The sequence below is a fragment of the Mchenga conophoros genome, linkage group LG8 (genome assembly GCF_057382185.1).
Source record: "Mchenga conophoros isolate Kocher_MC1m ecotype Shallow Benthic linkage group LG8, M_conophoros_male_GT1.1, whole genome shotgun sequence".
In the NCBI taxonomy this organism is placed as follows: domain Eukaryota; kingdom Metazoa; phylum Chordata; class Actinopteri; order Cichliformes; family Cichlidae; genus Mchenga; species Mchenga conophoros.
In genome coordinates, this window is record NC_140533.1 from 2,109,451 (window position 1) to 2,136,440 (window position 26,990).

Here is a 26,990-nt window from a genome sequence, read left to right on the forward strand (position 1 = left end):
TCGTGTGCTGCAAACCACTGCCCGACTACAGCAGAGTGATGGAAGCTAACATTATCCCAAACCACTACATACATTGTCCGATTGTCACCAGGATCATCCCTTTCATTTTGTGGGATTAGGGCCCGATAAAGAGCGTCCAGAAAAGCCAACAGGTGTTGTGTATTGTATGCACCAATGTGAGGAATATGGGTGTGAACGCCATTTTCTGAGATTGCTGCACACATTGTAATATTTCCTCCTCGTTGGCCTGGGACATCAATGGTGGCTCTTTCGTCCACGCCGTCTGCCTTTTGTGAGATTGAATCCCGCTTCGTCAAGATATACAAACGTGTGCAGGGGTTCCCTGGCCTCCAATTCCAGGATACGCTATCCAAAGGATGAGAATAAAAAAGTCTGTAATGGTGCATTTGGCACAACAGATTGTACAGTTTGAACTGTAAATAAGATTACAGTAACATGCATAAATGTAAGTGCAGTACATGGCCTAAACTTTTACAGTAAACAGAGGTACATATGCAAACATGTTTTACCTGTACATACTGGTGACGGAGCTCCTTCACTGTTCCGTTCAAATGGTACTTTGTACAATTGCTTCATGGACATTTCATTCCGTCTGAGGACTCCGTCTATGGTGGGCATTGATATTGACTGAATATTTCCAAAGATGGTGTCATCTTCTACGACAGCTCTTTGTATTTCTCTCAGTCTCAAAGCGTTGTTTGCAGCCACCATTGCACAAATTCTTTCCTCTTGCTGCGGAGTCAAAAGTGGACCTCGTCCACCTCTTCTAGGTTGTCTAGCAGTCCTTTAAGCGCAAACATGCTTACAGTAATGGTTACAGGACTATCATTCTAAACTCCTTTCTTTACAGCATTACTGTATTGTACCACAGCACACTATGCCACACCAAGTCTGCGCTTCAGTTACAGTACGTCTATATGTAAAGATCTATAAGGTCATGTCCTAATGCAAATCTCCTGTATGACTATGAAAGTGCAGAGCAAATTAGTTTGTGCTGAATAACTACATTACAGTATGCTCGCCTGTTTTCCCGACGAAATGTCTGAATAATGGAACTTACAGTAGTTCTCCCAACATTTGGCTGCACCCTTCGACCAGCCTCGGCCATTGTGAGGCCATGGTTTATCACATGACCCACAAGTGTTGCCCTGATTTCGTCAGGGACGTGTCTATGTGGTTGGCCTCTTCTTGCCCTCTTCCACAAGGCTGACGTTCCATGTTCTGCAGTTTTGTAGATTCAGTATGCACCTCATGCCAATCCTGTCTGTTGGTTTACATTATATATATACTTGTAGAGTAACGCGATTCACCTGTGACTGGGTAGAAGAGGCTTTTCATTGGTTGCAAGTAAGAGTAACACACACCAATATTCACTAGTGTGAGATAAGGTTCACCTGAGAAAAAAGTAATTTATGGAGATTTTCATGGAAACTCCTTAAAAATAGGGTTTTCAAAATGGGTGTACAAATTGTTTGACAAGATGTTCAACAATTTTGAGTGCACTGACACAAGCAATGAAATGAAGACTATTAGTTGTAAGGACAATGACTATTCAGCCGGCACAAGTATAAATAATTGTGACATTCATGATCAAAGCAAGGAGATGGTGATGAACAGCAAGTCAAAAGTGACCATTCTTTAGATATTTGTACTTATTCAACTGCTTCATGTCCAAAGGCATTTGCCTGAACATGAAACTGCCACAAGGTTGTGCCAAAACGACTACATGTTGTGGAGGTTGAACTGACTATTGTGCAAAGTTTAATTCTGTTGTGAGAAATGCACCAAAGCAACTGAGAAAAACTGTAATAAACTACGTAGAAGCTGATGATTGAAGCCGCCCACAGAGCAGCTTTTGGACTTCTCCCTTTGCCAGAAAAACCCGTTTTGCCAGAGCTGCTCTGCTCAGAGTTCACACCAACAGCAATTAGAAGTGTGTGCAAATCACACAGTACAGAGTTTGTATAGGGCTAAGATGAATCTGACAACAGCCCATGAATGTGGTTCATTCAATATAAGAACACTGCCCGTCACTGACAGCAGTAAAGCCAAGAGTCTGATCCCAAAGGCTGATTCTGTTCATCTGGACGTTTTCAGAGGGAGAAACTTTCATCATCAGGTGACGTCTTCAGTCTCAGCTGACTGCAGGTTCCAATCTTATAAACAGGACATTTGCATAATGACTGAAACCAGCCCACTGATGGAACAATGGGCTGGGAGGTCAGGTCCTTAATCTTAATCATGCAAATTGATGACCATTGATCAACAACCACTGATCAATGGCCATGAGTCCCATTCGCAGAGAGTTGGGGAATGGCTGCAATCACAGCATTGTAAGATGGTGACAGATGTACCCTCAGGCCCCTCCTCCATTCAGAGATGGTCTTTCCCTCCTTGACTCCGCCCTAAAACCAGCGTCCCTCCCTGTCCAGGATGTTACATCCTCATCATTGAAAGAGTGTCCACTGGCCTGTAGGTGTAAATAGGCTGCAGAGTCCTGGCCTGACGAGGTGGCTCTGCTGTGTTGTGCCGTCCTCTTAGCCAGAGGTTGTTTGGTTTCCCCGATGTATAAATCCTGGCACTTAACAGCGTACACTATGTTACTCTGTCTGTGTCGGGGACCCGATCCTTGGGGTGGACCAGCTTTTGGTGCAGCGTGTTTTGGGGTTGAAAAGCCAGAGAAGTCACTTGGATGAGTGACGAAACATTTCTGTCATTGAAAACGTCCAGATGAACAGAATCAGTCTTTTAGGATTTACTTACCTGGATGATTGAGCATGCAGCGAGCATGCAGCACCTGGACGACACTCCAGAACTGCCTCTATATGACATCAGTTACAAAGCTGCAAGAACAATGGAACCAAATGAGATTACACACAGAGCTCTAGAAGATGTGCTTCTGTTCACTGATCTTGAAAAGGAGATCAGCCAGATTTAAAATAAGATTTTTATTTCTGGCTTTAAGCCTTTATAGATGGGCTTAATGACTTGCAGGAAAATGGCCCAGTGTGGTCCCAGGCCTCTGTAGTAGCAGCATATGAGCCACCTGCTCAACTAACTTACCTATATTGGTGGCCCATTCTCAGAACCAGTGCTTACTGAACTGCTCAAATACTACTTGACATTTCCCTGTAGTTGCTTCGACAGCTCTAGGTGGTTTGCAAGTGAAACCCTTAAAGTGAAGCATCAGCAGTAAGAATGTCTTCAGTGGTGTTTTAACAAATCTCTGATCCAACCGGCCACAAGTGGCGAGCTGGGACACAGATGTGTGGGCCTTAGTTAAGCGCTTGGGCATTTGGAAGAACTGAGGTGGTTTTAGAGCTGCTGCTTTCAGTCAATGAGTCAAAAACTTGTCCAAAAACAAGACAACTTGAAGCTTTTTCAGCCGCTGTGATTCTGATAGCTGACCATCTGGCAGGTTTGTCATGCTGCATTCATGCCCTGTGAGAATGATAAAGCAGCTTCTGTAAAGCTCATTTCAAAAACACATGAATAACATGAAGTCCAAATGACACTCTGAGACTGACAGTCAGTTAGCTTTATTCAAAAACAGAACATCATTTTGTACAACTGTTCACATCACCATCGATTTAAAGGCCAGCTAAGCCAAACACGTGGCTTACAATGAATGAGTTTTGCATAGCTGGGAAATGCAGCAAAGTGTCCTGTGTGTAGCCACGTCTTCATCTTCATCATAGTGGATCCAGGAAGGAAATGCACTCTCTTAAGTGAATACACGAGTTTGTACAAGTGCCTCGAAATATGTGATAGTATGCATGCACGTGCTGCATGCATTAGACTGCAAGCAACACAGTAAACAAGTTGCCTCGAGTCCTCTTTATTCTGTTGTGCCGACATAAACGATCAGCTTTGCTCGTAGACATGCTGGACTAAACGCTTGCTCAGCTCGGTTAAAGCTGCACCACAGCTTCAGTTCAGGAGCCGGTGAGTGTCGGGACGTGAATGATCCATCAATAAGAATCTTTTAAAGGGATGGCTTTGTGATTAAGCTGGACTAGCCTCGCTGGATGTTCACTGACGGCCTATGATAATATAAACGTGCCCTGCCTGCAGTTTATGCTGCATTCTGCTCCTTCTGTTGTCATGGATGTTTGTGATCAGATTTTATGATGTGGATCAAAATATCTTCAGTTATTTGAGGCATCCAAACAAAAAGAAATTCACAAAGTCACATCCTGGGATGACTGTGAGCCAAACATTTAAGAGAGCTTCAGATTACTGAAGGTGCTTCTTTTGGCTTTGCAGGTAATGTACAAACTGCCACATTTGGGACTAAAAACGTGTAACTGACATAAATTGTAGTTCCTCCACCGGCCACTTGAAGCTCGCGCCAAGAGAGACTCTTTCCCCTTAGACTCACGTTACAATGCCCAGCTACCCACATTAGAAAGCATGTTCACTGGCCTCAAACAATAGTTTTACCCTGCCACAGCTATAAGGAGGGTGAGCAGCCTTTCATGCCTCTGCTATTTGGATACTGGTGAGGCTTAACTTTGGGGCTTGACACAGAGTCAGCCCGTCACCGTCTGCTCACCCCAGTCAAGATGAGTTTATTTGAGCTGAGTGCTCTGCTGCCTTCATGCTCTTTGTGTGTTGGAAACCAGGCCTGCTGAGATGCACCCGTCCAAGAAGTCAAGTATTCTGACTGTATTCACATGTGGTCTACAGTAAACACAGCTGATGTTACCATTAGAGCACACTGTAGTTTAATGTATGTGTGACCACCAGATGATATGGTACTGCAAACGCTCAGGACTAAACATTTCCATTAATGAATAATTACTTGGTTTCAAAACAGGAAATAAAATGCAGACTACAGTTTGTTAGCAGAGTCAACAAGACACGATGAATGACGTCAACATCATAAACAGTACAGACATGAAGATCCTGAGACACAACAACCCACAACTACACTTGTTTTTGAAGAACTGTGTGAAGCATCTGATGGACTCTGCCCTTTGACCTTTGAAGAACACTGTCATTATTCACATGGTGTTTGTTGGAAACCTTAATGTATCAACTCTTCAGAATAGATCAACATATCTGCTCGCTGATGACACTGTGTGCGCCTCAGCCCTCATTCCTATTGATCCCCACTGACACCCATTGATAACCCGTGTGTCTCTACATTTCTGGTGGGGAATAAGAAGAACATCAGAAGGCTTGTTTGTTTTATAAGCCTTCAAGTATCTGCTCAGAAAAACATCAATGAGTCTATTACAAGCTTTTCCCTAACACCAGTATGCTTTCTTAGAATTAAGTTACACATGATCTGAATGCATCTGTGTGGATACAAAAGAATTTTAGGAGCAGTTCATCCAGACAATCGACACTCAGTCTTTACCTCTCATGTCACTTAAAATCCAGCTCAGGCCTGCGGTGCCGAACACCTGGAACAAAACGTCCAGGACGGAGTTCATCCGCAGGACCAGTTATTCTGAGAACAGCTGAGTTTGGAGCCACAAAGCACACATACACAGAATTATGTCATAACTCTTGTAGGAAAGCTGTGTGTGTGTGTGTCCTTTCATAATAATGCACACACCCCCGCTTCCACAACACCTTAAATAAAGTCTAAATCTGTGGGAAACATCAGCTGATCTGCTGCTGACAGAACTAAGCTGTCGTTGAATGCTGTATGAGATCTGGGTCATGTGATAACACAGTAGAAGTCTGAGACATAAGTGAAAGTTTTGGGAAAACCTTGAACCTTGCCCGTATTCCTGTCATGCTGACACACAGCCTCGCTGCTGTTCTCACAGATTAGTGAACGTTTCCTTTATCTGTGGCTTGGACTGCCTTGCACCAGTGATAGTAGCGTTATCACTTCCTCCCTCTCTGATGTTCCCGTTTGTCGTCTGATTCCACCTGAGCAGAGGCCTCGTGGGTCGAGCCGGTAGCTTTCACTGTATAACGTTTTGGCATCTGAACTCAAAGTCGTACTGGTTGAACCACATGTATGTGTGTGTATGTGTGTGTGATGTGTTCTATTACAGCTTATCCCTGTCTAGTAGCTCCTGCAGTTCATTCTGGATGTCCTCTGGCAGCTCCAGAGGAGGCAGGTCATCCAGACACAGGTCTTCCTGAGCTGGCATTTCCAACGGTGGCAGCTGAGGGATTGCGATCTCCTTTCCCTTCCTTTTACTCTCCCCTCCCTGTCCAACTCCGGTTCCCATAGGACCACCTGCTTGTGGGAGCACCCAGAGCTCGGAGCGCTCCACAAAGTCGGCTGCCTCCGAGTGCAGCCTCATGTTTTCCAGTCGTAGCCGCTCGTTCTCGGCTCTCAGCTGCTGGTTTTCGTTCGTCAGGCCGTCAACCAGGAGTCGCAAGTTCTCGATGGTCGTCTGTTGTTCTTCCAGGCGCGTTTTGTCATCTTTGGTGGTCTTAGATCCCGAACACACTGGAGTTAAAATCTGTGTTCCTCCAGTCTGCCGAGTCTGAAGCTGGTATAGTAAGGTGTCATACTCCCTCTCCCCGACGCTTCCAAGCTCTGCAGCTGAGGCGCCTGGAGAGGCATAGGGCCGGCTGCTGCCCGTGGACGGAGATTTTGAAAAGAACCCTGGCCCGGTAGCCTGCACTAGACCAAGTCGTGTCTTAACCGCCTCTCGCCGAGCTTCTCTCTTCCAGCGCTCTTGGATTAACCGTTGCTGTTTAATGTGACTGTCTCTCTGCAGCTCCATGGACAAACGAGCCTACAGTCAAGGAACAAACAATCACTCTCCTGATACAAGACATACACAAACAATCAGCTCTGAAACTCTGACGATCAGGCAGGTGGGTGAGTGACTTCTGACTTTCCTACGTTTAAGATTTGTCTGTTTTTAAGACTACTACAGATTACTACTTATTGAGATTTGCACAGAGACTGATTAACAGTAGTAGTGCTAATAAAAAAAATCCTCAGCATATCCAACCAAGAAGAGGCCACGGAGACCACATGTCAATGTAGTTTTTATTTACAGCAGACATGTGCAGGTCACCTCTGTCACTACACCCCTGAATCTGCTCTGTGGTCCTGCTCTGCCCCTCTGACACCCTCATGTCTAATCCTGTCCGTCCTGGTCAGGCCTAATGAGAAGTCTTAGCATCTTCAACTCTTTTTGTTTGTGCTGCTGTCTCCAAACCATACATCACAGCAGTGTGATGTACAGGGTCTGCGGTTACACCCGTCTCATTCACACATGCATTCTGTCTCACGTCTACTGATTTTCATTGCTCTTCTTCAACTGTCAACATGACCACTGACCATCAGAGCTACTGATGTACTCCTGCCTGAAACGCCGTCTGTCATTCCTGCTTTTACACCTCACCCACTGTCTCGCTGTCTTCCTGATGTTACATGTTCAACATTACATTAAGTTTATTTTCCCCTTAAATTTTTCTTTGATGATAAGATGGACATTTTAGAGGAAGTGACCCTTAACTTCAGCTGCTGCTTTAAAAAAAACAAACAAACTTGAGTTGTCATGGCTTCAGTTTTCCTCTGGGGTCTACGTCAGCGGTCCCCAACCTTTTTTGGGCCACAGACCGGTTTAATGTCAGACAATATTTTCACTCATCGGCCTTCAAGGTGTCGCGGATAAATAGAACAAAATAAAATGACACGACCGAGACAAAAACTGGTATTTGGTAAATATAATAATAAACATGAATTCACTGTGTAATTGTGTAACTTTTTTAGCAGCGTCCTCCTGAAATGCGCCAACAACATTGAGAGTAACATCCTCCTCTCTGCCCCTTAATGCTCTCTGGTCGCTATGGTAACATGTAAATATTTCTTTCAAAATAAGACACAACTACAACACGGGAAAAGACCCGGGGAAACAGAGTTAACGATAAAAACCCTGAAAACCATAAATTTCACACCCGAGCCTCAACTCTCGCTGCCCGGTACCAAACGACTCACGGACCGGTCCGCGGCCCAGAGGTTGGGGACCGCTGGTCTAGATGATCTACAGCATGCTACAGGTGGTGTTAGAACTGTGTGTGAATCTGAATCAGCATGTTTACATGACAGAGAATATGTTTCACTCCATCACTGATCAAACACAGAGAGATAAAAAGATAAAACTGAGTGTCTCACCTGCTCACACACGGGTGCCTTCATTGCCTCAGTCAGAAAATCTGGTAGTGAGACAGTGTGTGTGTGTGTGTGTGTGTGTGTGTGTGTGTGTGTGTGTGTGAGAGAGAGAGAGAGAGAGAGATGAGACAGAATACACACCTAACACACACACAGTATATTGGATTAAACATCAGTTTAATGTATGGTCATCACAATAAGACAGGGACAGTATTTGTTGCGCTGGATTGGAGTGAAGTGGATGTAGTAAAAAAAACCCAAACCCAACAACACCACCCTTCCTCAGACGCTTTCTTATAAGATGTTACCATGGCTACAACATAAAAGTATATAGGAAGTGAAATGCAGTTTGCTTATGTGAGGAGAGTCAGCACTGTAACGTTCTACTCGTTGTTTGGTTACTTCCTGATTCTGCATAAAAGCAGATCAAGTCCAGAAAGAGTCCAAAGCACATTCAGTGAACGACCTCCGCTCTGCAGAGCATCTACAGAGGAGCAATGCACTACATGGCAGGACTGTAAGGAGAAAGACTGTGGTCGAAGAAGACTGTAAGGAGTGTGTGTGAAACTGAGACTACCTGCTGCTTTTCCATGGCAGGAGATGGCCTCTTCATACTTCCCAGCAGCTACCAAACGGTCGGCCTGTCTGCACTGCTGGTGAGCCTGAAGAACGTAAGACAGGGAATGCAATGTGTTACGAGAATGTTAAAGAGGAGGTGGAATGAAACCAGGGATAATATATGAAGCAAAAATACGAAACAGAGACTAGCTTCCCCTCTTTACTGTAAGAAAACTTCTTGTCATACGTGAACATTAATGCTATGAAAATGAGACTGATGATCCGATAGAATCTGAAGACTTTAAGTCTTCAGATCCGATAAATTGGATTTTATGTGATTTACTGTGTTTTTTGTTCTTGACATGTTACACTAGCTGGTAGTTCTACTGTAATCCTGGATGACCGAGTTTCAGAGCTGTAGCTAAGTTAGGAGGAAATATTAAGATCAAATGGAGAAGGGTTTCATGTGTCGCAGACATGCTCCTGATCAATCATCTAAAACCCTGACTGTGCATTGCTGACATGGATGGCCTATGTGTCTGCTAAATGCTGACAAGCGGGCCAGAGTCAGCATCCAGCTGACGTCAGAAGGTGCCGTTTTCATCTGGAACGCCTCCTCAACCAATTTATACTTGGAAAGTCGGAGAAGCCACAAGAACCTTAAGTTAACAAACAAGGATCGTGACAATGAAGGTAAAGATTTTAATCTGTAATCCCACTATTGTATTTGTGACTCACTACATAAACCATACGAAGGAAACTGACCAGGCTCTGTCCACTGCTTCAGTATCCTGATATATATCCTTTGTGTACATACAGCACCTACATCTCCTGATGATTTGTGCCCCACGAGTAAATTTGACCTGGGTGCACTTTATTTTTTAAACATCTTCTCTTTCACTTCTGCATATCTATGGTGCGGTTAGCGTATATTGCTAACCAGAGGTGTGGACTCGAGTCACATGACTTGGACTCGAGTCAGACTCGAGTCATTAATTTTATGACTTTAGACTTGACTTGAAAAAATGTTCTAAGACTTGTGACTTGACTTGGACTTTTACACCAATGACTTGGGACTTGAATTGGACTTGAACCGGTTTACTTGAAAAGACTTGATATTTTACCCCAAATATAAAATTTAACATGCATATTATATAGAGATTGAAAATGTGACGTCATTCACGGGTAGAACCGCAAAGGATTCTGGGAACTCGTGGCAAGCGGTACTAGCGCACGCAGGCTTTCAATTAAAATCAGTTATACAGCGATAAAAAGAAACACAAAAATGTCAAGAAGCTGTTGTATTATTAACTGCAATAGCCGGTCGCATGACAGCCACGGGAAGCCGACGGGTAAAGAGATCGGTTGTTATCGGATTACGTCGTTGAAGAGAAATTGTTCTAGCCATGTTTCCGAAGTAACAAAGAGGCGACTGGATTGCAGCCATTCAAAGATCAAATATAACGTCCCAGAACCCTCCAGCTCACAGGTTAGTCTGCTCCAAGCATTTACACGAAGGTCAGTGTCTTTTAATACTTAATACGTCATTTTCATAACATAATTGGTGATATAGGTTACAAGCAAGTCTGGCACTGAACAGAAATTGTCGCACTATGCTCCTTTGTTTATTGTGCATAAATAGTGAATTGTCCTGACACAATATTGCGTTTCGCTTCTGTTATTATGGTACATTGACAAAAACATATGCTTTTATTCACAGGATAAAACAGGTTTTTTGTATCACTAATTGCCCAGTGCGATTACAGCATACAGTATTATTGTCACTGCTACATTTCTGTGATGAACCAGAAATTATTTCCACTACTAATTAATTACCGTTGAGCTCAAAGGTTATATTAATAAACGGTTAACGAATGTGTATTTATGACGACAATTTGTGAGACTGGTAAACTTATGATACGTACGATGGTCTTTCGTTCTACACGGTGCATTTCAAGGTCCTGCACCCATCCGTCGGTAAACTGTACCTGGGCTTGTTGCAGTGACCGGAAGTTACTAAACTTCATGAGTGTATGCACTCACTCCAAGAACCGTATGATTATAAATATGCATATAAATATGCTACGATGAGATAGCTGACTTCATCTAACTAGCAAATGTTTTCCAGGCTACGTTGGTGATACAGTTTTTTTAATGTGTATGATATTTTTGTCATGCGATTTTTAAAGCCGGTCCTACAACCGCATCCAAGAATAACATGCAGCTTATCTCAGAACTGTCGGTGAAAATTATTCTTGGAGCTAGGTTTAATTGAGCTGCATTTTAAAGAGGTGCAATTTCACAATTTGTGTATATTTTCTAAGTTCACTATTTTGTCATGTGTTGAGAAAAACACAGATTAAAAAATTACATGGTCTAATATTTACATTTAGCATAACTGCAACATTATTTTTTCGTTGTTTTTTTTTTAAAGACTCGAAAGGACTTGAAATTCAAAATTTCAGACTTGTGACTTTACTCGGACTTTTACACCAGTGACTTGAGACTCGACTCTGACTTGCCTGACATTACTTGAGACTTGACTTGAGACTTGCAAAACAATGACTTGGTCCCACCTCTGTTGCTAACTATTGCATGATCCGCCATTGCTGTAAAAAACGAAACGTTCCGTTGGAGTGAATGGGGATGACGCGGCTCTGGTTCTGATTTCCGAGGTAACTGAAACGTTCCCATAAATTGGATTTCCAACTCAGAAAGTCGAAGTAGCTCCACCAATGAGTGTAAACAGCAACCCAACCGTGCCGGTCTGTTCGGCCACGGTTGTGTATTTGTCACCGGCTAAATAAACCATGCGCAGAGCGCTGCTTAGCCTCTGTTCGTGAACGGACTGCAGCGGTGTGTTATGAGGCATAAAAGCATTGCGCTATGTTGCTAGTGATGCCTGAATGGCTCTGCTAACGAGTAAAACAGATCCATATATTCTTGTTTTTCCCGACTTTACGCCTTGAGAGTAACGCCAGTCTCTGCTCCAACATCTGACTTACGAAGCAAATGGGTCGCAGCACAACAGCAGCAAAGCTAACAACAAAGCGGCTAGCCGCTAGCTCCTAGCTGCTGTAAAGATAGCCTCTTATTGCAACATCAAACTTACAAGGTTGAGCGGGCTGTCCACGACCTCCATGGAGTCGATCCTTCGACGGCTTACACTACATGAAACGCGCCTCTGTCCCTCACTGACTGTCATTCGCACTGAGATTCAAAAGCTCGAATAAAATAATTACAAGAAAATTACTGTAAAGGAAGCAAGAGTCGCCTCGCTGCACAGCCACAGCAGCGTCGTGACATCACAGCTAGCTTGCATCTTGATTGGTCAACTGTGGTGCTGGGTCGGCTTTCTTCTTCTTCTGTTAATTATTTTAACGGCGTCGGTAAAGCATGCAGCAGCATCACCGCCTGCACTGGCGTGTGGACAGATTAGCAGAGGAAACGAGCTGAATTCTCAATCCTGTAGTTCAAAGATGCTCCTGTAATAATAACATAATCTGTGGTGCTTCCTCTAACATGTAAAGTTCTGATTACGATCCTTTCAATCACGCTACTAAATCTCTCCCCACTCGCACTTATTGCATTTTTAACACTTTCTGTCATAATAGAGTAAAGACGGGGTGTTGATGGGTGTAGTGTATGGGTCAGTCCTATATGATCTCCTGCTTTGGGTTCCTGCCCTGCATGCTGTTCAAAACTACTTACTACTTAATGGATTCTCTGTAGATGTATTTGTGTGTCCACTATCTCAACATTCATATCAAATCTTCTGCATATGATTATGAATTATATTTTTTCCTTTGGTGCTAATTTTCTATAAAATGAATTCATTTTTGCCAACAAGTCCACCTTTATATTCCCTGAACACATACACGTACGGGCAGATAAGCTCTTCTTTCCTCCCGTCTACTTCGACTTGAGAGACACACAAAGCAGAAACTAGACTTGTGTCTAACTTTCTTTAACACCAGTTTAGCTTCTCATCAAACAAGCATGTAGAAATCTCACCACGTGCACCTGTAACCATGAATGTACTGATTTTTAGTATTTTTTTTAAAAAGACATGATTTTTTTAACTGATAAAATAAATAAATATAGGATAAATCCCGACTTATTTGCACAGTCTTCTACTTCCTTTCCTGCAGGCTGCATTTTATTTCAGAGACATTCCATTTTTCTACCCAGTGCGCCCCATCTTTAGCATAACGCAATTTTCCTACATTTGTTCAGTCTTTTCAAAAACGTCATTATTCTTTATGTTAAGTAATATACGACACATCATACGACAGTCGGCACCTATTTTTACTTCTTTTGTCCTACCAAACAGGAATTCTAATGTCAACTTTTACAATTTGCTATTTACTGCTTGTTTTCTGAGTTGCAGAAGTCCCTCACCACATTTGATGAGGAGCCTCTGTTATCATCAACTCTATGCTCCCTGATCTTAATGCCATGGATCTATAGCTTAACAGATTTGTTGGGTCTTTACCTGAATTGACTATTTACACTATAACTGCTTGGTTTGATTGAGGGGATTGGGATAGCTTGTGCCCTTTACTAATATACACACAATCATGATCATTTATGAACTTTTTCAATCTCTTCATTCACATGAACGAGTTCTGCTACGACTCCCCACATCACATTTCCTCTGATGGGGACACCAACGTCATTCAGTATATCAGTTCTCGGTGTGTTGCTAGGATTATGATAATAGACCACACAATGACATGATATCGTCACACTATGTTTATCTGTCCATACCTTGATTACATTCATAATATTATACCATGTCCTATTCTGGGATAAGACATACCACATGTATGTCCTATTCTTCACCTTTCTAGTCTGTCTGTGACTCCTGATTGTATACCAATATCTGACACAATCAAACTGTCATTTCAACCATATTTCTTGAATACATATTAAATTAGGCGTTTCTAACAATTCTGAAACAATTTTGTAAAATTCTTGTCCATTGGCTTCAAGACTCATTGAATTCCACAGTGAATACACGAAGAGCCATCAGACCTTGACAGAAAGTTCGTATTTCTGGAATTTAACATTCTTCTACTGTTTCACAGTGTAGTCCTTAGATAATAATTGTATTGTTTTTTCCTGTCTTAAACAGTAACAGCAAATACAGTAACACCCGGTTTCCTTGCAACAAACAGAGTCACAGTTTTGTGTGAGAGCTGCTCTTCCGAGCACATCCCACGGATCTGTTTACTGCGGAGGCCTTTTGAGTGTTTTTCAATCTTCTGTTTCTTTTTGGTGAGTCCGAAGTGTGGCGTCAGTTTCCTGTTCTTAGCTGACAGTTGTGCCCCCCACTGTGGGGGCCCCACTGTGGTCTTCTGTTGCTGTAACACAGATATGTAAATAACGCAGAGTCATAAAGATACACGCAAAAGAGGTCATTTCTTTAACGCTGTCTGTAAATCCCGCTGACTACAGCTCATTCATTACACATAAAACCAGACAGGGAAACACAGGCATCACCGAGCATCCTCCTCCTCCTGCTGCTGATTCAAGCGACCGGAAATAGAAATGTTTCTGTAAAAATAAAACCTCAACGATATTCATATGTTAGCTTGTTTATGCTACGTTATATATTAAATCTCATGGGTCTATTTTTTAAATTCATCTTTATTCAGTGGTTATTTCTGAACTCGAATGAATCTAGTTTTTTCTTTTCTTCACGCGGTTTTATTGCGACATAATAAACAGAAATGCTTTGCGTGCTTGTCTCACGTGACAGCCTGTTTTGTTTTCGTTTAGTGCTGAAGAGGAAGTGTCTTTCTGTTTGGTCGGTGGGATTCAAATATATAAGACAATCGCGAGCTTTTAACCGTATAATATCTTAGCAGGTATCGTACGAAGGTTCTGCTTGTTCCGTAGCCCGTGTAGCTAAGCCGACTTCCGCCTGTGCGTCCTGCGCGGACACGTACGCAGCATCCTGGCAGCTTTAAAACGAGAGTGTTAAATGAAGTACACGCCAACAGCAAAACCACTGATGCTGATGACAAAGACAAGTCATACGTGTTTGATAGTTTCCAGCATGGCCTCTTTGGTCCTGCTCATGATGGTGCTTTACGGGACCATGAGCAGCCAGCAGCCGGGCGGCTCGAGCCTCAGACACGACTACCAGCTGCTGGGCAGACCCCTGTACAAACTGGATCTGAGCTGGCCCAAGAACCCGGAGCTCTACACCGGAGACGTGTTTGGAGTGGCAGTCAACCAGTATGCTGGGGTGGTGTATGTGGCTCAGAGAGGTAATCACACTCTGTTGGTAAAGTACTTCAGAGTCAAACATCATAATGGTGACTGCGTCATCAGTGTGTCAGTGCAGATGAAGATGATCTTAATTGTTACCTGTTACGATAAGGTCGACATTTGGAAACTGCTTCATTACAGAAGTTAATTTAAACACAACAAATATAATAAAGGTAGTAAAACAGTGCTGCTGAGGTCAGATGAAGTAGCTCACTGTATCAGAGTGTAAGGGCACCAGGTGGCAGCGATGCTTTTATAGATGTTGCCAACGCAACCCAGTGTGGAGCAGGGCTGGACTGGGACACAAAATGGGCCCAGGCATTTTGAGTAGAGCCCCCAGGTATTGTAGGAAAAGCTACAAAGCCTTTGAATGAAACACTGCAGTGACAGTGATGTACAGTCTTGTTGGTATATGTATGATTTCTATACAGGTTACATCAGATGACCACTTTAGTTTAAAGATTCAGATAATTATTTTTTAAAAGCGAGACATTTTAAATAAGAATAAGACAGAAAAGTATTTCTTTGTGCCCCCCTCTCCCTGTTAATGCCCTACCTGCCCCCCTAGCAAAACTTTGTTAGACCCGCCCCTGCACAGTTACCAGCTGTCAGCTACTTAGAAAAGGATCCTGGTGTTATTTGTCTCTCAGAAACAGTTCATAACTTCAACTCATCCATGTCACCTAAAAGGTAAACCTGTTTCTCCATCACAGCTCTGATGATTCAGTAAGGACATCTCCTGGTTTCATCTTCATGTTTCCCTCTCACCAGATAACCAAACCAACATCATGACCAGCAGCTTTACAGCTGTGGCTCCAGCAAACATCAGCTGATACTAGAAATTAATATTAAATAAATTCTAACAACAGCTGATCAAGCTTAAACGTGCTGCTGTTGTTTAGCGCGACATCTGCTGGTTTCCTCTTTCTGGCACAGAGTGGGCGATAAACAAACAAGAGAGAAAAGCCGATCAGCTGATCATTGATCAGTTTCATGATTGAAGTAGCAACAGGAGAGGGAGGGGGAGATAAGAGAAGAGGCAGCTGTGCAGCAAAGACACAGAATAACTCCAGCTTTGTAGCTGAAGTCTGGGACGAATCAATACTATTTTCTTCTGTGTATCTGTGATAAGACAAGGGGGCGGGTGCATCTGACCTCCTCGGCTGTAATTGGTCCATTTCAGAATTGATCATGGCACATTGTCCAATCAACCACCTTTCATTGTTTATGCCATTACAAAATAAGCAAAAACCAAAAAACCTTGGCCCGTAAAAACGAAAAATCACCATCGGCCGAAGGCTGGTCAGCTGTGGTGTGGAGGGACATCTGTGTGTGGTATTTAGTACATGATACAGCGCAGTTTTGAATCTGTGAATGTATTATCAAGGTATCTGTAATCTGAGTAGATACACCGAAAGAAGAAGATGATTTTAAAAAAGAAAAAATCACTCAGAAAATTACAAAACGTCAGTACACACGAGGGGTTTGACATTGTGCTGCAGTTCTCTGTTTAACAAGTGCATCAGTTTGTGGACAAACAAATTCTGCAGTGTCACAGTTTTGTGGTCAGGAGTCAGTCGTGTAATAATCAGCAGTTATTTCTCTTCTCCTCCTTTAAATGAAGCACATGTCAGCTCTCAGTCCATTTAACCCAGCATGTCAGCACATCTTTATCCCACACCGCTGCGACCTCTCCCTCTCTCACACATGCACAGCATCATACAGTTCACATGCAGATCTTGTTAGTAAGAGAGTCGCTGCATCAAGCTGACTTGTAGAGCTCCTCATGGACAAACACCAGCTCACATCATTGACCTTTTACAGCCATACGTCCTCAGCAGGGACTAAAACTAAAGGACACCAAGCTTTGTTAAATGCTGGCTGCATGTGGAGTCTGATGCAGTGCAGCATATATGTCACTGTGCTTGCATTTACTTTCCTTTAGGTGACAACGCTCCGAAGGTGCTGGTGTTCACTACAGACGGAGATTACCTCATGTCCTGGAATACAACCACCCTGGAGAAGCCTCATGGAATATTTCTAGCAGATGCAGCTTCATCGAACCCCACCGTGTGGATCACAGATGTGGGGAACGGCCCGTATGGTCACTGCATCAAACGTTACACGCCATCAGGAAAGTTGCTACAGGTGATTTGGTGCTAAGTAAAGCTGTTTCTGAAGTATCTAGTGTGATTCTAGGAATAGAAAACATCCTGTTGATTCTCGATTTGTTCGTCTCAGGTGCTTGGAACGCCAGGAAAAGCAGGTTCTGGACTGGACCCCCTGCAGTTTGATCAGCCCGCCGAGATATTTGTCCACGACTCTGGGGAAATTTATATTGTGGACGGTGATGGAGGGATGAACAACCGCCTCATTAAGCTGTCCAAAGAGCAGAAGGTGATGTGGATGCATGGAGAGAAAGGACAAGGCCTAGCTCAGTTCTACATCCCACACAGCGTGACCGTGGACACGGCCCAGAGGGTGTGGGTGGCTGACAGAGGAAACAAGAGGATCCAGGTTTTTAATTCTGTCACCGGGGAGTGGCTGGGGACGTGGGGGAGCTGCTTTACTGAAGATGCACCCTATTCTGTGCGCCTTACCCCAGACAAAAAGTACTTTGTTGTTGTCCAGCTCAACACCAATCAGATTTCACTGCTGGATGCGCCGCCTGTAGGCATGATTGGCCAGTGCAGAGTGGTCAGTGTGATCCAGTTGGCTGATGATGTGAAGCCCCACTTGGTAGACCTAGATCTGAAAACTGGGGCTCTGTATGTGGCTGAGATCGGAGCTCAACAAGCACAGAAGTTCACCCCCTTTAGTCTGGGTGAAAACTTCCTGTGACACAAGCTAAAACAGCCTGACTGATCATAAACGGTTTATGATCGAGCGTCAACAAACAGGATGTTTAATCCTTTTAATTAGCTGGCTTGAATCAAAAATCAAAAGGGGCTCTATCGTGTACTTTACAACTCTTTTTCTTTCTGGGACTCCACTACAGCAGCTTTGCATGATCACAGTAAGCCCACTGAGGCCCAAGTTTAATCCATGACAGCCCCAACTTTAAACTCTAACCGGAGACAGTCCGGATATTTCTGTGGTTTAGAAAATGTTCTGCTGAGTATCAGGGAACAAACCACTCACCAAAAACAAACTAACACGTTCTCTAGAATATAGGGCTAGACTTGGGGTCCAATCACTAATAGAGGGTTAAAGAAACTGCCCTTTATTTTAAAGTGAACTTTAAAACTGAAAAGTAGTACAATTTCACAGCCTTTTGCTCAGTGGAGTTAATTTTACCTCCTTAGTTGAAGCCTGTCCTCATTAAATGTGAACAAACAGTTTAGTCTTGTAGACACGCACGAAGAGGGGAGATGAAATGAGGTCTCCTTTAAGCAAAGACTGGTCTCAGATTCACTTCAGTTGAATTCAGTTGTATTTACATAGTGCCAATCTACAACAGCAGTTGCCTCAGAGTGTTTTATATTGTGATGTAAAAACGATATGACAGTAATAGACAGAAACCCCTCTGAGCAGGCAGAACCAGGCCCCTCCGGCCCGGCGGCTGAAGGAGAAGAGAGCAAAGAGACAAACTCGAGCCAGAGTTAATCACTGATGATTAGATCCTGCGTTACAACAACGTCTTGTTCTTTCAGCTACTTTTCAGATTTTGTCTTTTGTCAAAATAAGATAAAGGTGAAACAGAGTATCATGGTGATTTGTTTTATCAGGCTGTTGTTGTCGGTCCTCGCTGTAGTCACGTGCCATTTGTAATGTTCTGATTTTGCACTGTTTCAGCAGATCAGAGCCTCTCTGAGATGTGTTCCTTCTTTGCTGCAGACACTTTAAGTTTGTGTGTTTTGCCTGAACCAGAATCTGGTTCAGGCAAAAGGCTGGAGCTGTTCTGATAATATCATCTGATAATGTTGTTAATTCATGTATGATTGATTTGTGTTTTTTGACACAGCAGATGTGTAAAATGCTGCAAAATATTTACATTAAAATCCATCCTAATGCTGTCAGCACTCATCATTGAACACGAGCAGCCATAAAGCTGTGTCCATCACGTGGTCAGAGTCTAATCTGGCCTCTGTTCCTTGAGCACAACGAGTGGTTTGCATGTTGTTGGAAACAGGATTGTACATCTAGAATCAAGGTGTTTCCTAACTGTAGTTTCTGACTTGGCTAAATGTTGTGAAAGACTTTTCTCCACAGTCATTCACTTTGAGTTATGCTGTGCTTTGCACGGCAATAGTCACCCGCCACCATCATCACCGTGCAGTGCAAGAATCTGCTTTGCTCAGATGAGACATGCTTTAGTGTTTAGAGTAACGGGATTGTTGTATATATTCTCCCCTCATAAAATTCATCGACCGCAGCTGTTTGTGGAGGCTTGTACATCAGTGCAATGGAATACGATTTATGGGCAGTTTAACGTTCTGACTTTGTTTGTTTGGCTTCTTCCAGTAACAACTCAATGATACATTAGAACGTGACAGCAGTCGGGATTTGATCAGGAAAATCAGCCTAAAGTATGAAGCCTGATAATGCAGATCCATAACAAGGGTCTGGTTATGGGAAGAGCCTTATAACATACACTGCTGAGCAGCGGGGGAATGAGGAACAGGTGACTGCATAAGTCAGGTGACTACAGTCACATGGCTGACAAACAGGCAGAACACGTTTACTGAGCAGGGTCAGAAATCAGATTTAGTGCGTGTTAGATTTGTATTGTTGATTGTCATTTATGCTTAGAAATATTTACTTCTATATGCTTAGAGTTTTGTAATTAGTTGTAGATTGGTAGAGGTTTTGATCCTTGATAGTCTGCAAACTTTGTGTGTATTAGACAGCACTTTGGGAGCATGAGAGGTCACCGTGTCTTATTGTTTTATGGTAGGATTAACGTAGTTGCGTCTGTTCGAGTCTAAGTGCTCTTTGTTTAGATGAACTGCAGGACTTCCTCACCGTGTTATCTAGGATGAACCATCTAGGGTGAGGGGGAGGCTACCCTCTTCCTGACCAACGATGTTTGACCCTTTGATCAGCAGTCCACACACACACACACACACACACACACACACACACACACACACACACACACACACACACACACACACACACAAGGTACTCTTTGTGTGTATGTAGACGTCATATGTTAATGAACTTATGCATATTCATGTAACCTCAATAAAAGAACAGTGGTACGGGAGAACGGACGAGAGCAACTGGGGTCAAGCGAAGGAACGGTGCCTGTCCGGTTCTCTCCCGTGCACGAGAAACATGAAGAAGCTTGCCTACTTGTGTCTTGCTTTGCAGTGTAATTATATTGTCTTCAACGTTCCAGCGGATGGGTTCAAGCTACAAACCTATCAGTGCGTCTGAATCTTAGTCAGAATATCTCAGCCTCTACTGCTTTGGTTACTCGTAGATCACCTATGTTTCTTCCATAATTTCATTATAAATGTCAATCATTGTTTATATTCATTGTGTTTAAGAACCGTTGCCACTCACTGGTTTACGACATTAATCTGTGATCCCATGAGGCACATTTTCAGACTTGTTGGAGACTGCTGTAATATGTAAACAGTCGGTCTGTGTAGTTTCAAAAGATCATTTTCCAATACTGAGTTCATCCAAACATGTATTACTGTCTGCTCTAAATGCAACTACAATTTAAATCCTTTACGTTCAATAATAGTCCGTATTTGGGAAATTGATTTGCAGAATATCAACACATCAAACAACACACAAAGGTGTCAGGTCACTTTAAGTAGCATCCAGTAAGGGTCCCTGTCTGTCTGTCTGAAGCGCTTTTATTTTGGTGGACTGTGTTTAGGTGCTACCACTAGGTGGAGCTGTATCCACATAGTTTGTACGTCTCTCCTGCTTCTACAGCTGAACGCCAATAAAGAAATACAGCATGATGAATCTCTTCATCCTTCATTAATGTTATTGATTCACTTTGAAAGGAAGGAACTAACTAACATATTCATGTCCACACTCTGGCCTGTAAACAACCTTTTTCCTCTGACTGAATAACACACGAGAGTCTCTCAGTAACGAGGAAGCTGTCCTGGGGTCAGTTTAAGCACGTTTGCAAGGTTTTTTGTGTTGGGCCTGGAATCTGTTAGAAACAGGAATGGGTGTGTGACGCATTGAATGAACAGACACTGTTCAGCACATGTGATATCAAAGGAGAGGTAGAAGCACCTCGTGTAGGTCAAACTGAACAATGCTGATTTTATTAAAATGTGCTAACCTCAGCCTTAATGCTCATTTGGGCTTATTTCCCAACTGATTTCATCCTCAGTTATTAAAATTATTTGTAAGAGAAACTTTCAATGAAAATAACTGTTGGTTTCACCAACGTAATGTCAACGTTGTTAAAAGTTTCAAAATATGATTGGGGACATAAAACACAGGGACATAAAGGTGCTGGCAATATTTGTAATTACATTCTGCAAACAGCAGCAAACCCGGGGCTGTTGGAGCCTCGGTGCTCAGTGTGCTCAACTAAAATACTTTCAAACAAACAAAGAACATGCCAAACAGTAGAAGTCCAAGTTCAGGCTGTTTAATTCTTTAAAAAGGTTAATTGAGGTTAGTGTTCAGAATAACAGCCTGACCTATAAGGAACAGTGCTCTCTGTACTGTTCTGCCCTCGCCAGTGTCTTAGAGGAACTCTGTAGGCGTCCATGCAAACAACAGAAAAATGTGAATTGACTAATGCCTCATTGAATAAAAAGAGAGAAGCGAGAGAGATTCAGGAAAAGAGCAGAGAAAGATGGGAGGACTCGGGGAAGAAAGGGGAACTATACCGAGATGTGTGTGAGAGGGAACGGGGTCACATGGATAGGAAGATGAAGGGGTACAGATGAATAAAATGCCACACAAAACTTGGTAACACAGTGGGGTCATTGTTGCCCCGTTGTAGTGGCCTCTCAACACAGGAGCACTAATGAAAGAAGAGAAGACGGGCGAGGAGAGCGCAGAGAGATGTAGCAGCCCCGCGCTAGGAGCTGTGCACTGGGCACTGTGATGGTACCGCAGAGGAGAGCCAGAGCGTCTCAGCAAGGTCAGGGTTCAGAAATCATGAGTCTCAATTCCTTTGATTCACTTTGATCATTTCATCTTAATTTATTTAGATATTACATTTTCTACATGTATAGACAACGTCTCGTTCGCGGCACATTTTAAATAAAGACTGTGGCAGGCTGCAGACCCTGCCATCTGACCTATCCTCTCCCTCTGGGACAAACACAGCTCTTTGAAGGCAACTACAAAGCTCATCCTTCTGACCTCATTTCCAGTCAAGCATCTCAGTCTCAGTAAATGCTCAAAATTAGTATAATTACCCTGCCAGGTAATTATACGAGCTATTGCATTCATTTCTTGATCTTCATGTAACTCAGCTGGCTTTCTTCAGGGTAATATTAATATTTCATCCTGCTAGTCTATATGATCTGTCTGCTAGTTCAGTAGTTTGGACAATCGTCTCACAGCGCTAACTAGTAATCCTAGTGCTAGTAATGCTGTTGGTTTTATTAACTTAAACAACTGCTAATTTGTTAGAATACATACAATTCTACAGTGTCATCAAGCTAGTCATAGAATACAAAGGACTGCATGCACTAATTAATGTTGTGTTCAGTGGAACAATGAGCACAAACACAGGACACACAGGGAGGATTTTTATGGTTTATTATTGTTGTCTTTGTTGTTTTTCTTTTGAAAAACAAAACAAAAAGAAAACGTTCAACCCTGAAACTCTGGAATCTAGTAAAGTAAATAGAAACATGAAGTATAATATATAATTTGACAGTATTTGAAATATGCATTTAATAACATGAAAGAGAGTGTGTGGGATTTCTTCGATCCTCTGTGGACGAGTCTCGTTGCTGCTCTTGCCCCGTGACCACCTCGGCCTGACGAGTAAACACAACGCTCTCTGCTGCTGCTCCTCAGGTTTCTCGCTGCATTCTCACTCGGGGGAAGCTTCACGCCCCCTGCGAGTATCTTCCTGCGACAGGTACTTCTGCTTTTCCCGATCAGCGTGCAGCTGTCGGGGATGTGTGTGTCGTTCCTGTTGACTTCCATATAATATAAAGGAATGTGAGTGTAGGAGTTGTCCTATTCTGCACACCAGGATGGTCCCACCGACACACACTTTGTGCGTCTGCATCACACTTTCCTTATCATGCACGTTTCTTTTTGCTTGGCATTCTCACTCTCATACAGCTTTTGTTCTCCTTGTTCTCCTCTTCTTTTATGGTTTCTGCCTCGTTGGCTGTTTTGCTGACAAGCTCCAGCTGGATGTCATGGCTCGGAGAGAGGCGGGATCCTGAGTGTGTAGGTTGGTCTTTAGAGGCCTTCTGTATGGGGAAAGCCCACACAGTTCACCCACACACCTTCCACGCACACCCAGGAGGGATTCCACTCACCACAAAGGGCACTTCCCTGTTAGAGCTATTCATTTGTTAAACGTGTCATATTAAGGACTGAGCAGTCCCCCCTCCACCCTCTTTTTAAAAACCTGGTCAGGAAAATGAATAAAAATGTTACCAAGTTAAAATCAAAGTGTTTAGTTTGATGTTTCAGTGACAGCAGTGGCGCTCAGCTCTGCGGCTGCATCTTGTAACCAGGATCAAACACAACTTCATCAGAATCCTGCCAAACGCTTGTGTCTGAGTGTTAAATGACTATTATTAACTTAAAAACATCCAGATAATGATCATAAATGGTTCACATCTATTAGTGAACATTATTCTTATCATTTCCTCGTCTGCATTCATTATTATAAAGTTTTACAATTGATACAATTGCTCATGTCTTAATCTCGCAGAGGGTAGAAAGAACATCCATTTTTACTTTTTAAAAATCTATTTTGTATATATGTGTGGTGTAATCATTTCTGATGGTGTGACAAATTATTTTCAGTTGCTGAAACGTGCGCTGGATGCATCAGGGCCATGCAGGACAGCTGTATGTGGGTTTCTTTCTTTGTTTTTATCGTCTTGATTTGACAGATGTGACATGAATTTAAAACGGAAAGTAATTTACTTAAATGCCACATGTCTGCCTCACTCTTTGCCTAATGAAGACTTTGAGGAATTCAAACATTACCTGTTTTCACTCAGTTAAATATTAGACAGCTTCTATCTGCCCATTGTGCAGATAGAAATGTGTGCAAACCGTGTGCAGGGCAGGAACAGCTATATCACTAACACAGCTGCAGCTCTTTGCAAGCATCTGTACAGACAGCACACTAATGCAGCCTGCTAACAAAAGCAGTGATGAGTTTATAGCAGTGTGAACTCCATTTCTACCTGTACATGTATCTGCAGTAGAATGTGGAGGTTGTATTGACACTGCATTGAATTCAGCACACTGTGTGATGCAGTGGGACATTATTCATGTTATTACATACAAAAGTTGTCTGTGGTAAGCACTTTTCTGCTCTGCACGAGCACTCAAAGCGCTTTCATTCCCCCATCCACACATGCAGTTTATTAAACCTTCACACACATTTTATCGGCGTCTCCAGTGACCAACTCTGGCTTCGGTATCTTGTTCTTGGACGCGTAGAACTGGAGCAGCAAAGGATCGAGCCACCTGCTCTACCTCCTGACACACAGCACGACGAGCTCCGATAAAGTCATCTTGAAAATGCAGATTATTTTTCCCATCACTTCACACCCACTCACTGACTTCTCGCTGTAGCAGAAAGCTAAAGGCATGCATGGACATTACTGCTGCTGTGTCGTCAGTCCTGTCATGTCCTGTCAAATACACAAAGACACGGGAAGATGGATGAGTTGTGGCATTGTACATGTGATGGCGCACTGATGGCGCTCTTTCTACACTTAAGGAGGTAAACAAATATCAGATAACTGCAGGCAGACATACTGCTGGTTCTTTAATCAGTCTTACACATTACTTTGGATCAACTGTGGGCAAAAATCCTGGAAAATCACAGCACACGTCAGCTGAGCTCAGGAAGATCGTTTAAATGATTAAAAGCAGAACAAAAGTTAAACTGACAGAGTTTCTTTGACACAGAGAAATGAGATGTCTGAATTTACTTATGTAAAGCCTGGGAATAGCAGTCCTGAGGGGCTGGGGACAAAAGAAACAGCAGGGGGTAAAAGAGTACACTGGTGACTGTCTGGACACACACACACACACACACACACACACACACACACACACACACACACACACACACACACACACACACACACACACACACACACACAGTAAATACATTAAGCTTTTAGTGATCAACACTATCATCAGAGCCACAAAGAAACTAAACTCCAAAACTAAACAGAGCAATGAGATCCAGCTCTTGCTCAAGCCGACAGTAATAACACGACAGTCTACGTAACTGCAGACGTGAACTGTTCTCTGTAAATCATCGATATCTAAATATCATCAGAAATGGTATCTGGTTCTACACGATGGACAAATCACCTCCGACAGAAGAAAGAAGGAGCAGTCGGGGCTGACAGATCGTATGGAGCTACCGGCCGTGCGGAGGCTGGGTGTACTGACCATCACCTTGGAGATGGATACCTGCAGTTTTGTAGCGTAGCACCGGCACATTAAAAGAGTGCACGGCATGTGCAGAAAATGTGCTGTGTCGGTTTAGTTTATGAGACCCGTGACACATTTTTTTCAGCATGTATGTAAACCTCGTAATCATTCTTTCACCTGCAGAGAGCTTCCTGACCTTCATTACAGACGGTTCATGGCTTCTGTTTCACAGGTTTAGTACCAAAGGATTATCTTTGTATTACAGTATGATGCTGACTTTGTCAGAAAAGCTTTAATGTTTCGGTGGGCTCTTTAAACAGGAGGCAGAGGGTTTTTCACTTGTGCCTGAAAAATCAAAACAATTAGCTGCTCGTGATTACAGCCTATTTTATTCATTATTTCCTGGTTCATAAAATTCTATTGATGCATAATGATATCTAAAGATCTAGCGATTAAGTTATCATTTCATTAGTAATCATAATGGTCTCAATAGTTTTTGTAAAATTTCCTGTTAAACTTGAAAATAAATGATGACTTTAGTAAACAGATCAGACTTCAGTTGATTAAATAAACTACCAGGATTCTGTGAGGAGACAGGAGCCTGTCCGACCTGCTCTGGATGCTCTATATTGCCAGTGTGTATGAGACTGTCGCGCTTTGGTTTTTGGCCAAAGTGATGAATTGTGAACACAGAAACACCAGATTTTGATTTGTGTTTGTCAAATAGAATAAAACACTGATCCTGTTCAGATCTTCTGTCCACTCGGATTACCCAGTGATGAGCACACAAATGAAACGGGTACAGTATCGTTCCCCGGCAGAAACACTGCATCAGTTCCTGTCTGTGGTTGAACATTAACAGGCTGTGAATAGGACTGAATGTAGCTCCTGCTCTTCTGCTGCATCCTGAGGCCCTGCTGAGAGAGACAGGACACTGCTGGTGTCTCGACACCACTGAGCCCTTCAGCCACATCCGTCTTTGTTTGTCCGGACAGGACAAGACAGTGATGACAACATGTCAGCCATAATAGCCTGGTTTGTAGTTTTCTGCTATAGCAGGAACTCAGTCAGCGGCTGGCTGTGACAGAGGAAGCAGGGAGGCAGATGAGAAGCATTATGCTGAGCTTTTAGACTCGTTCCATCAAGATGCTTGTTGTCACAATTTGTTTTTCCACTGCTCTGCTGACGACCCACCACCACATTTCAACTGGGCTGACTGGGCCATTGCACCTTGTTGCTTTTCTTTTCTTTAGACATTCTCTTGTAGATTTGTGTGCCTGGGATTTACATCCTATTACATGATGCAGTTTCAGCCACGCTGCAGCTCACAGAGCCATGTCTTTATATTTTCCTCTTAAGTGCTTTGCAGAGGAGTTCATGATTGACTCAGCGACTGCATGGTGCCCAGGTGCTGCAAAACAAGTCCAAATCATCATCTGTGTGCACGGTATTGGTTTAAGGTGTTTCTGCTGACGTGCTGTTTGGTTTCCTCCAA

At 43.0% G+C, this 26,990-nt stretch overlaps 2 protein-coding genes across 2 annotated transcripts; one reads left to right on the forward strand and one right to left on the reverse strand.

Annotated features, from left to right (window-relative positions):
- Positions 1 to 3,544: 3,544 nt before the first annotated feature.
- Positions 3,545 to 12,010, reverse strand: nrbf2b (nuclear receptor binding factor 2b). Its single transcript, XM_085283588.1, has 4 exons — positions 11,793 to 12,010; positions 8,700 to 8,784; positions 8,126 to 8,166; positions 3,545 to 6,734 (listed from the first exon to the last, which is right to left on the reverse strand). The coding sequence occupies exons 1-4, from the start codon at positions 11,883 to 11,885 to the stop codon at positions 6,033 to 6,035; spliced, it is 921 nt and encodes a 306-aa protein (XP_085139714.1). The 5' UTR covers positions 11,886 to 12,010; the 3' UTR covers positions 3,545 to 6,032.
- Positions 12,011 to 14,315: 2,305 nt separating this feature from the next.
- Positions 14,316 to 20,247, forward strand: LOC146567894 (NHL repeat-containing protein 3-like). Its single transcript, XM_085283589.1, has 3 exons — positions 14,316 to 14,958; positions 16,905 to 17,107; positions 17,201 to 20,247. Exons 1-3 carry the CDS (start codon positions 14,670 to 14,672, stop codon positions 17,798 to 17,800), a joined length of 1,092 nt encoding a protein of 363 aa, XP_085139715.1. The 5' UTR covers positions 14,316 to 14,669; the 3' UTR covers positions 17,801 to 20,247.
- Positions 20,248 to 26,990: the final 6,743 nt, after the last annotated feature.

What these genes read in the sequence shown, in the direction of transcription:
- nrbf2b (XM_085283588.1), bottom strand. Translation starts at nt 11,885, where the DNA reads ATGACAGTCAGTGAGGGACAGAGGCGCGTTTCATGTAGTGTAAGCCGT. An exon ending in TGGACAGCCCGCTCAACCTT is followed by an intron (nt 8,785 to 11,792) that starts GTAAGTTTGATG and finishes TACGTTCTTCAG; the next exon opens with GCTCACCAGCAGTGCAGACA. An exon ending in CTGCCATGGAAAAGCAGCAG is followed by an intron (nt 8,167 to 8,699) that starts GTAGTCTCAGTT and finishes TCTCACTACCAG; the next exon opens with ATTTTCTGACTGAGGCAATG.
- LOC146567894 (XM_085283589.1), top strand. Translation starts at nt 14,670, where the DNA reads ATGAAGTACACGCCAACAGCAAAACCACTGATGCTGATGACAAAGACA. An exon ending in GGTGTATGTGGCTCAGAGAG is followed by an intron (nt 14,959 to 16,904) that starts GTAATCACACTC and finishes ACTTTCCTTTAG; the next exon opens with GTGACAACGCTCCGAAGGTG. An exon ending in CATCAGGAAAGTTGCTACAG is followed by an intron (nt 17,108 to 17,200) that starts GTGATTTGGTGC and finishes TGTTCGTCTCAG; the next exon opens with GTGCTTGGAACGCCAGGAAA.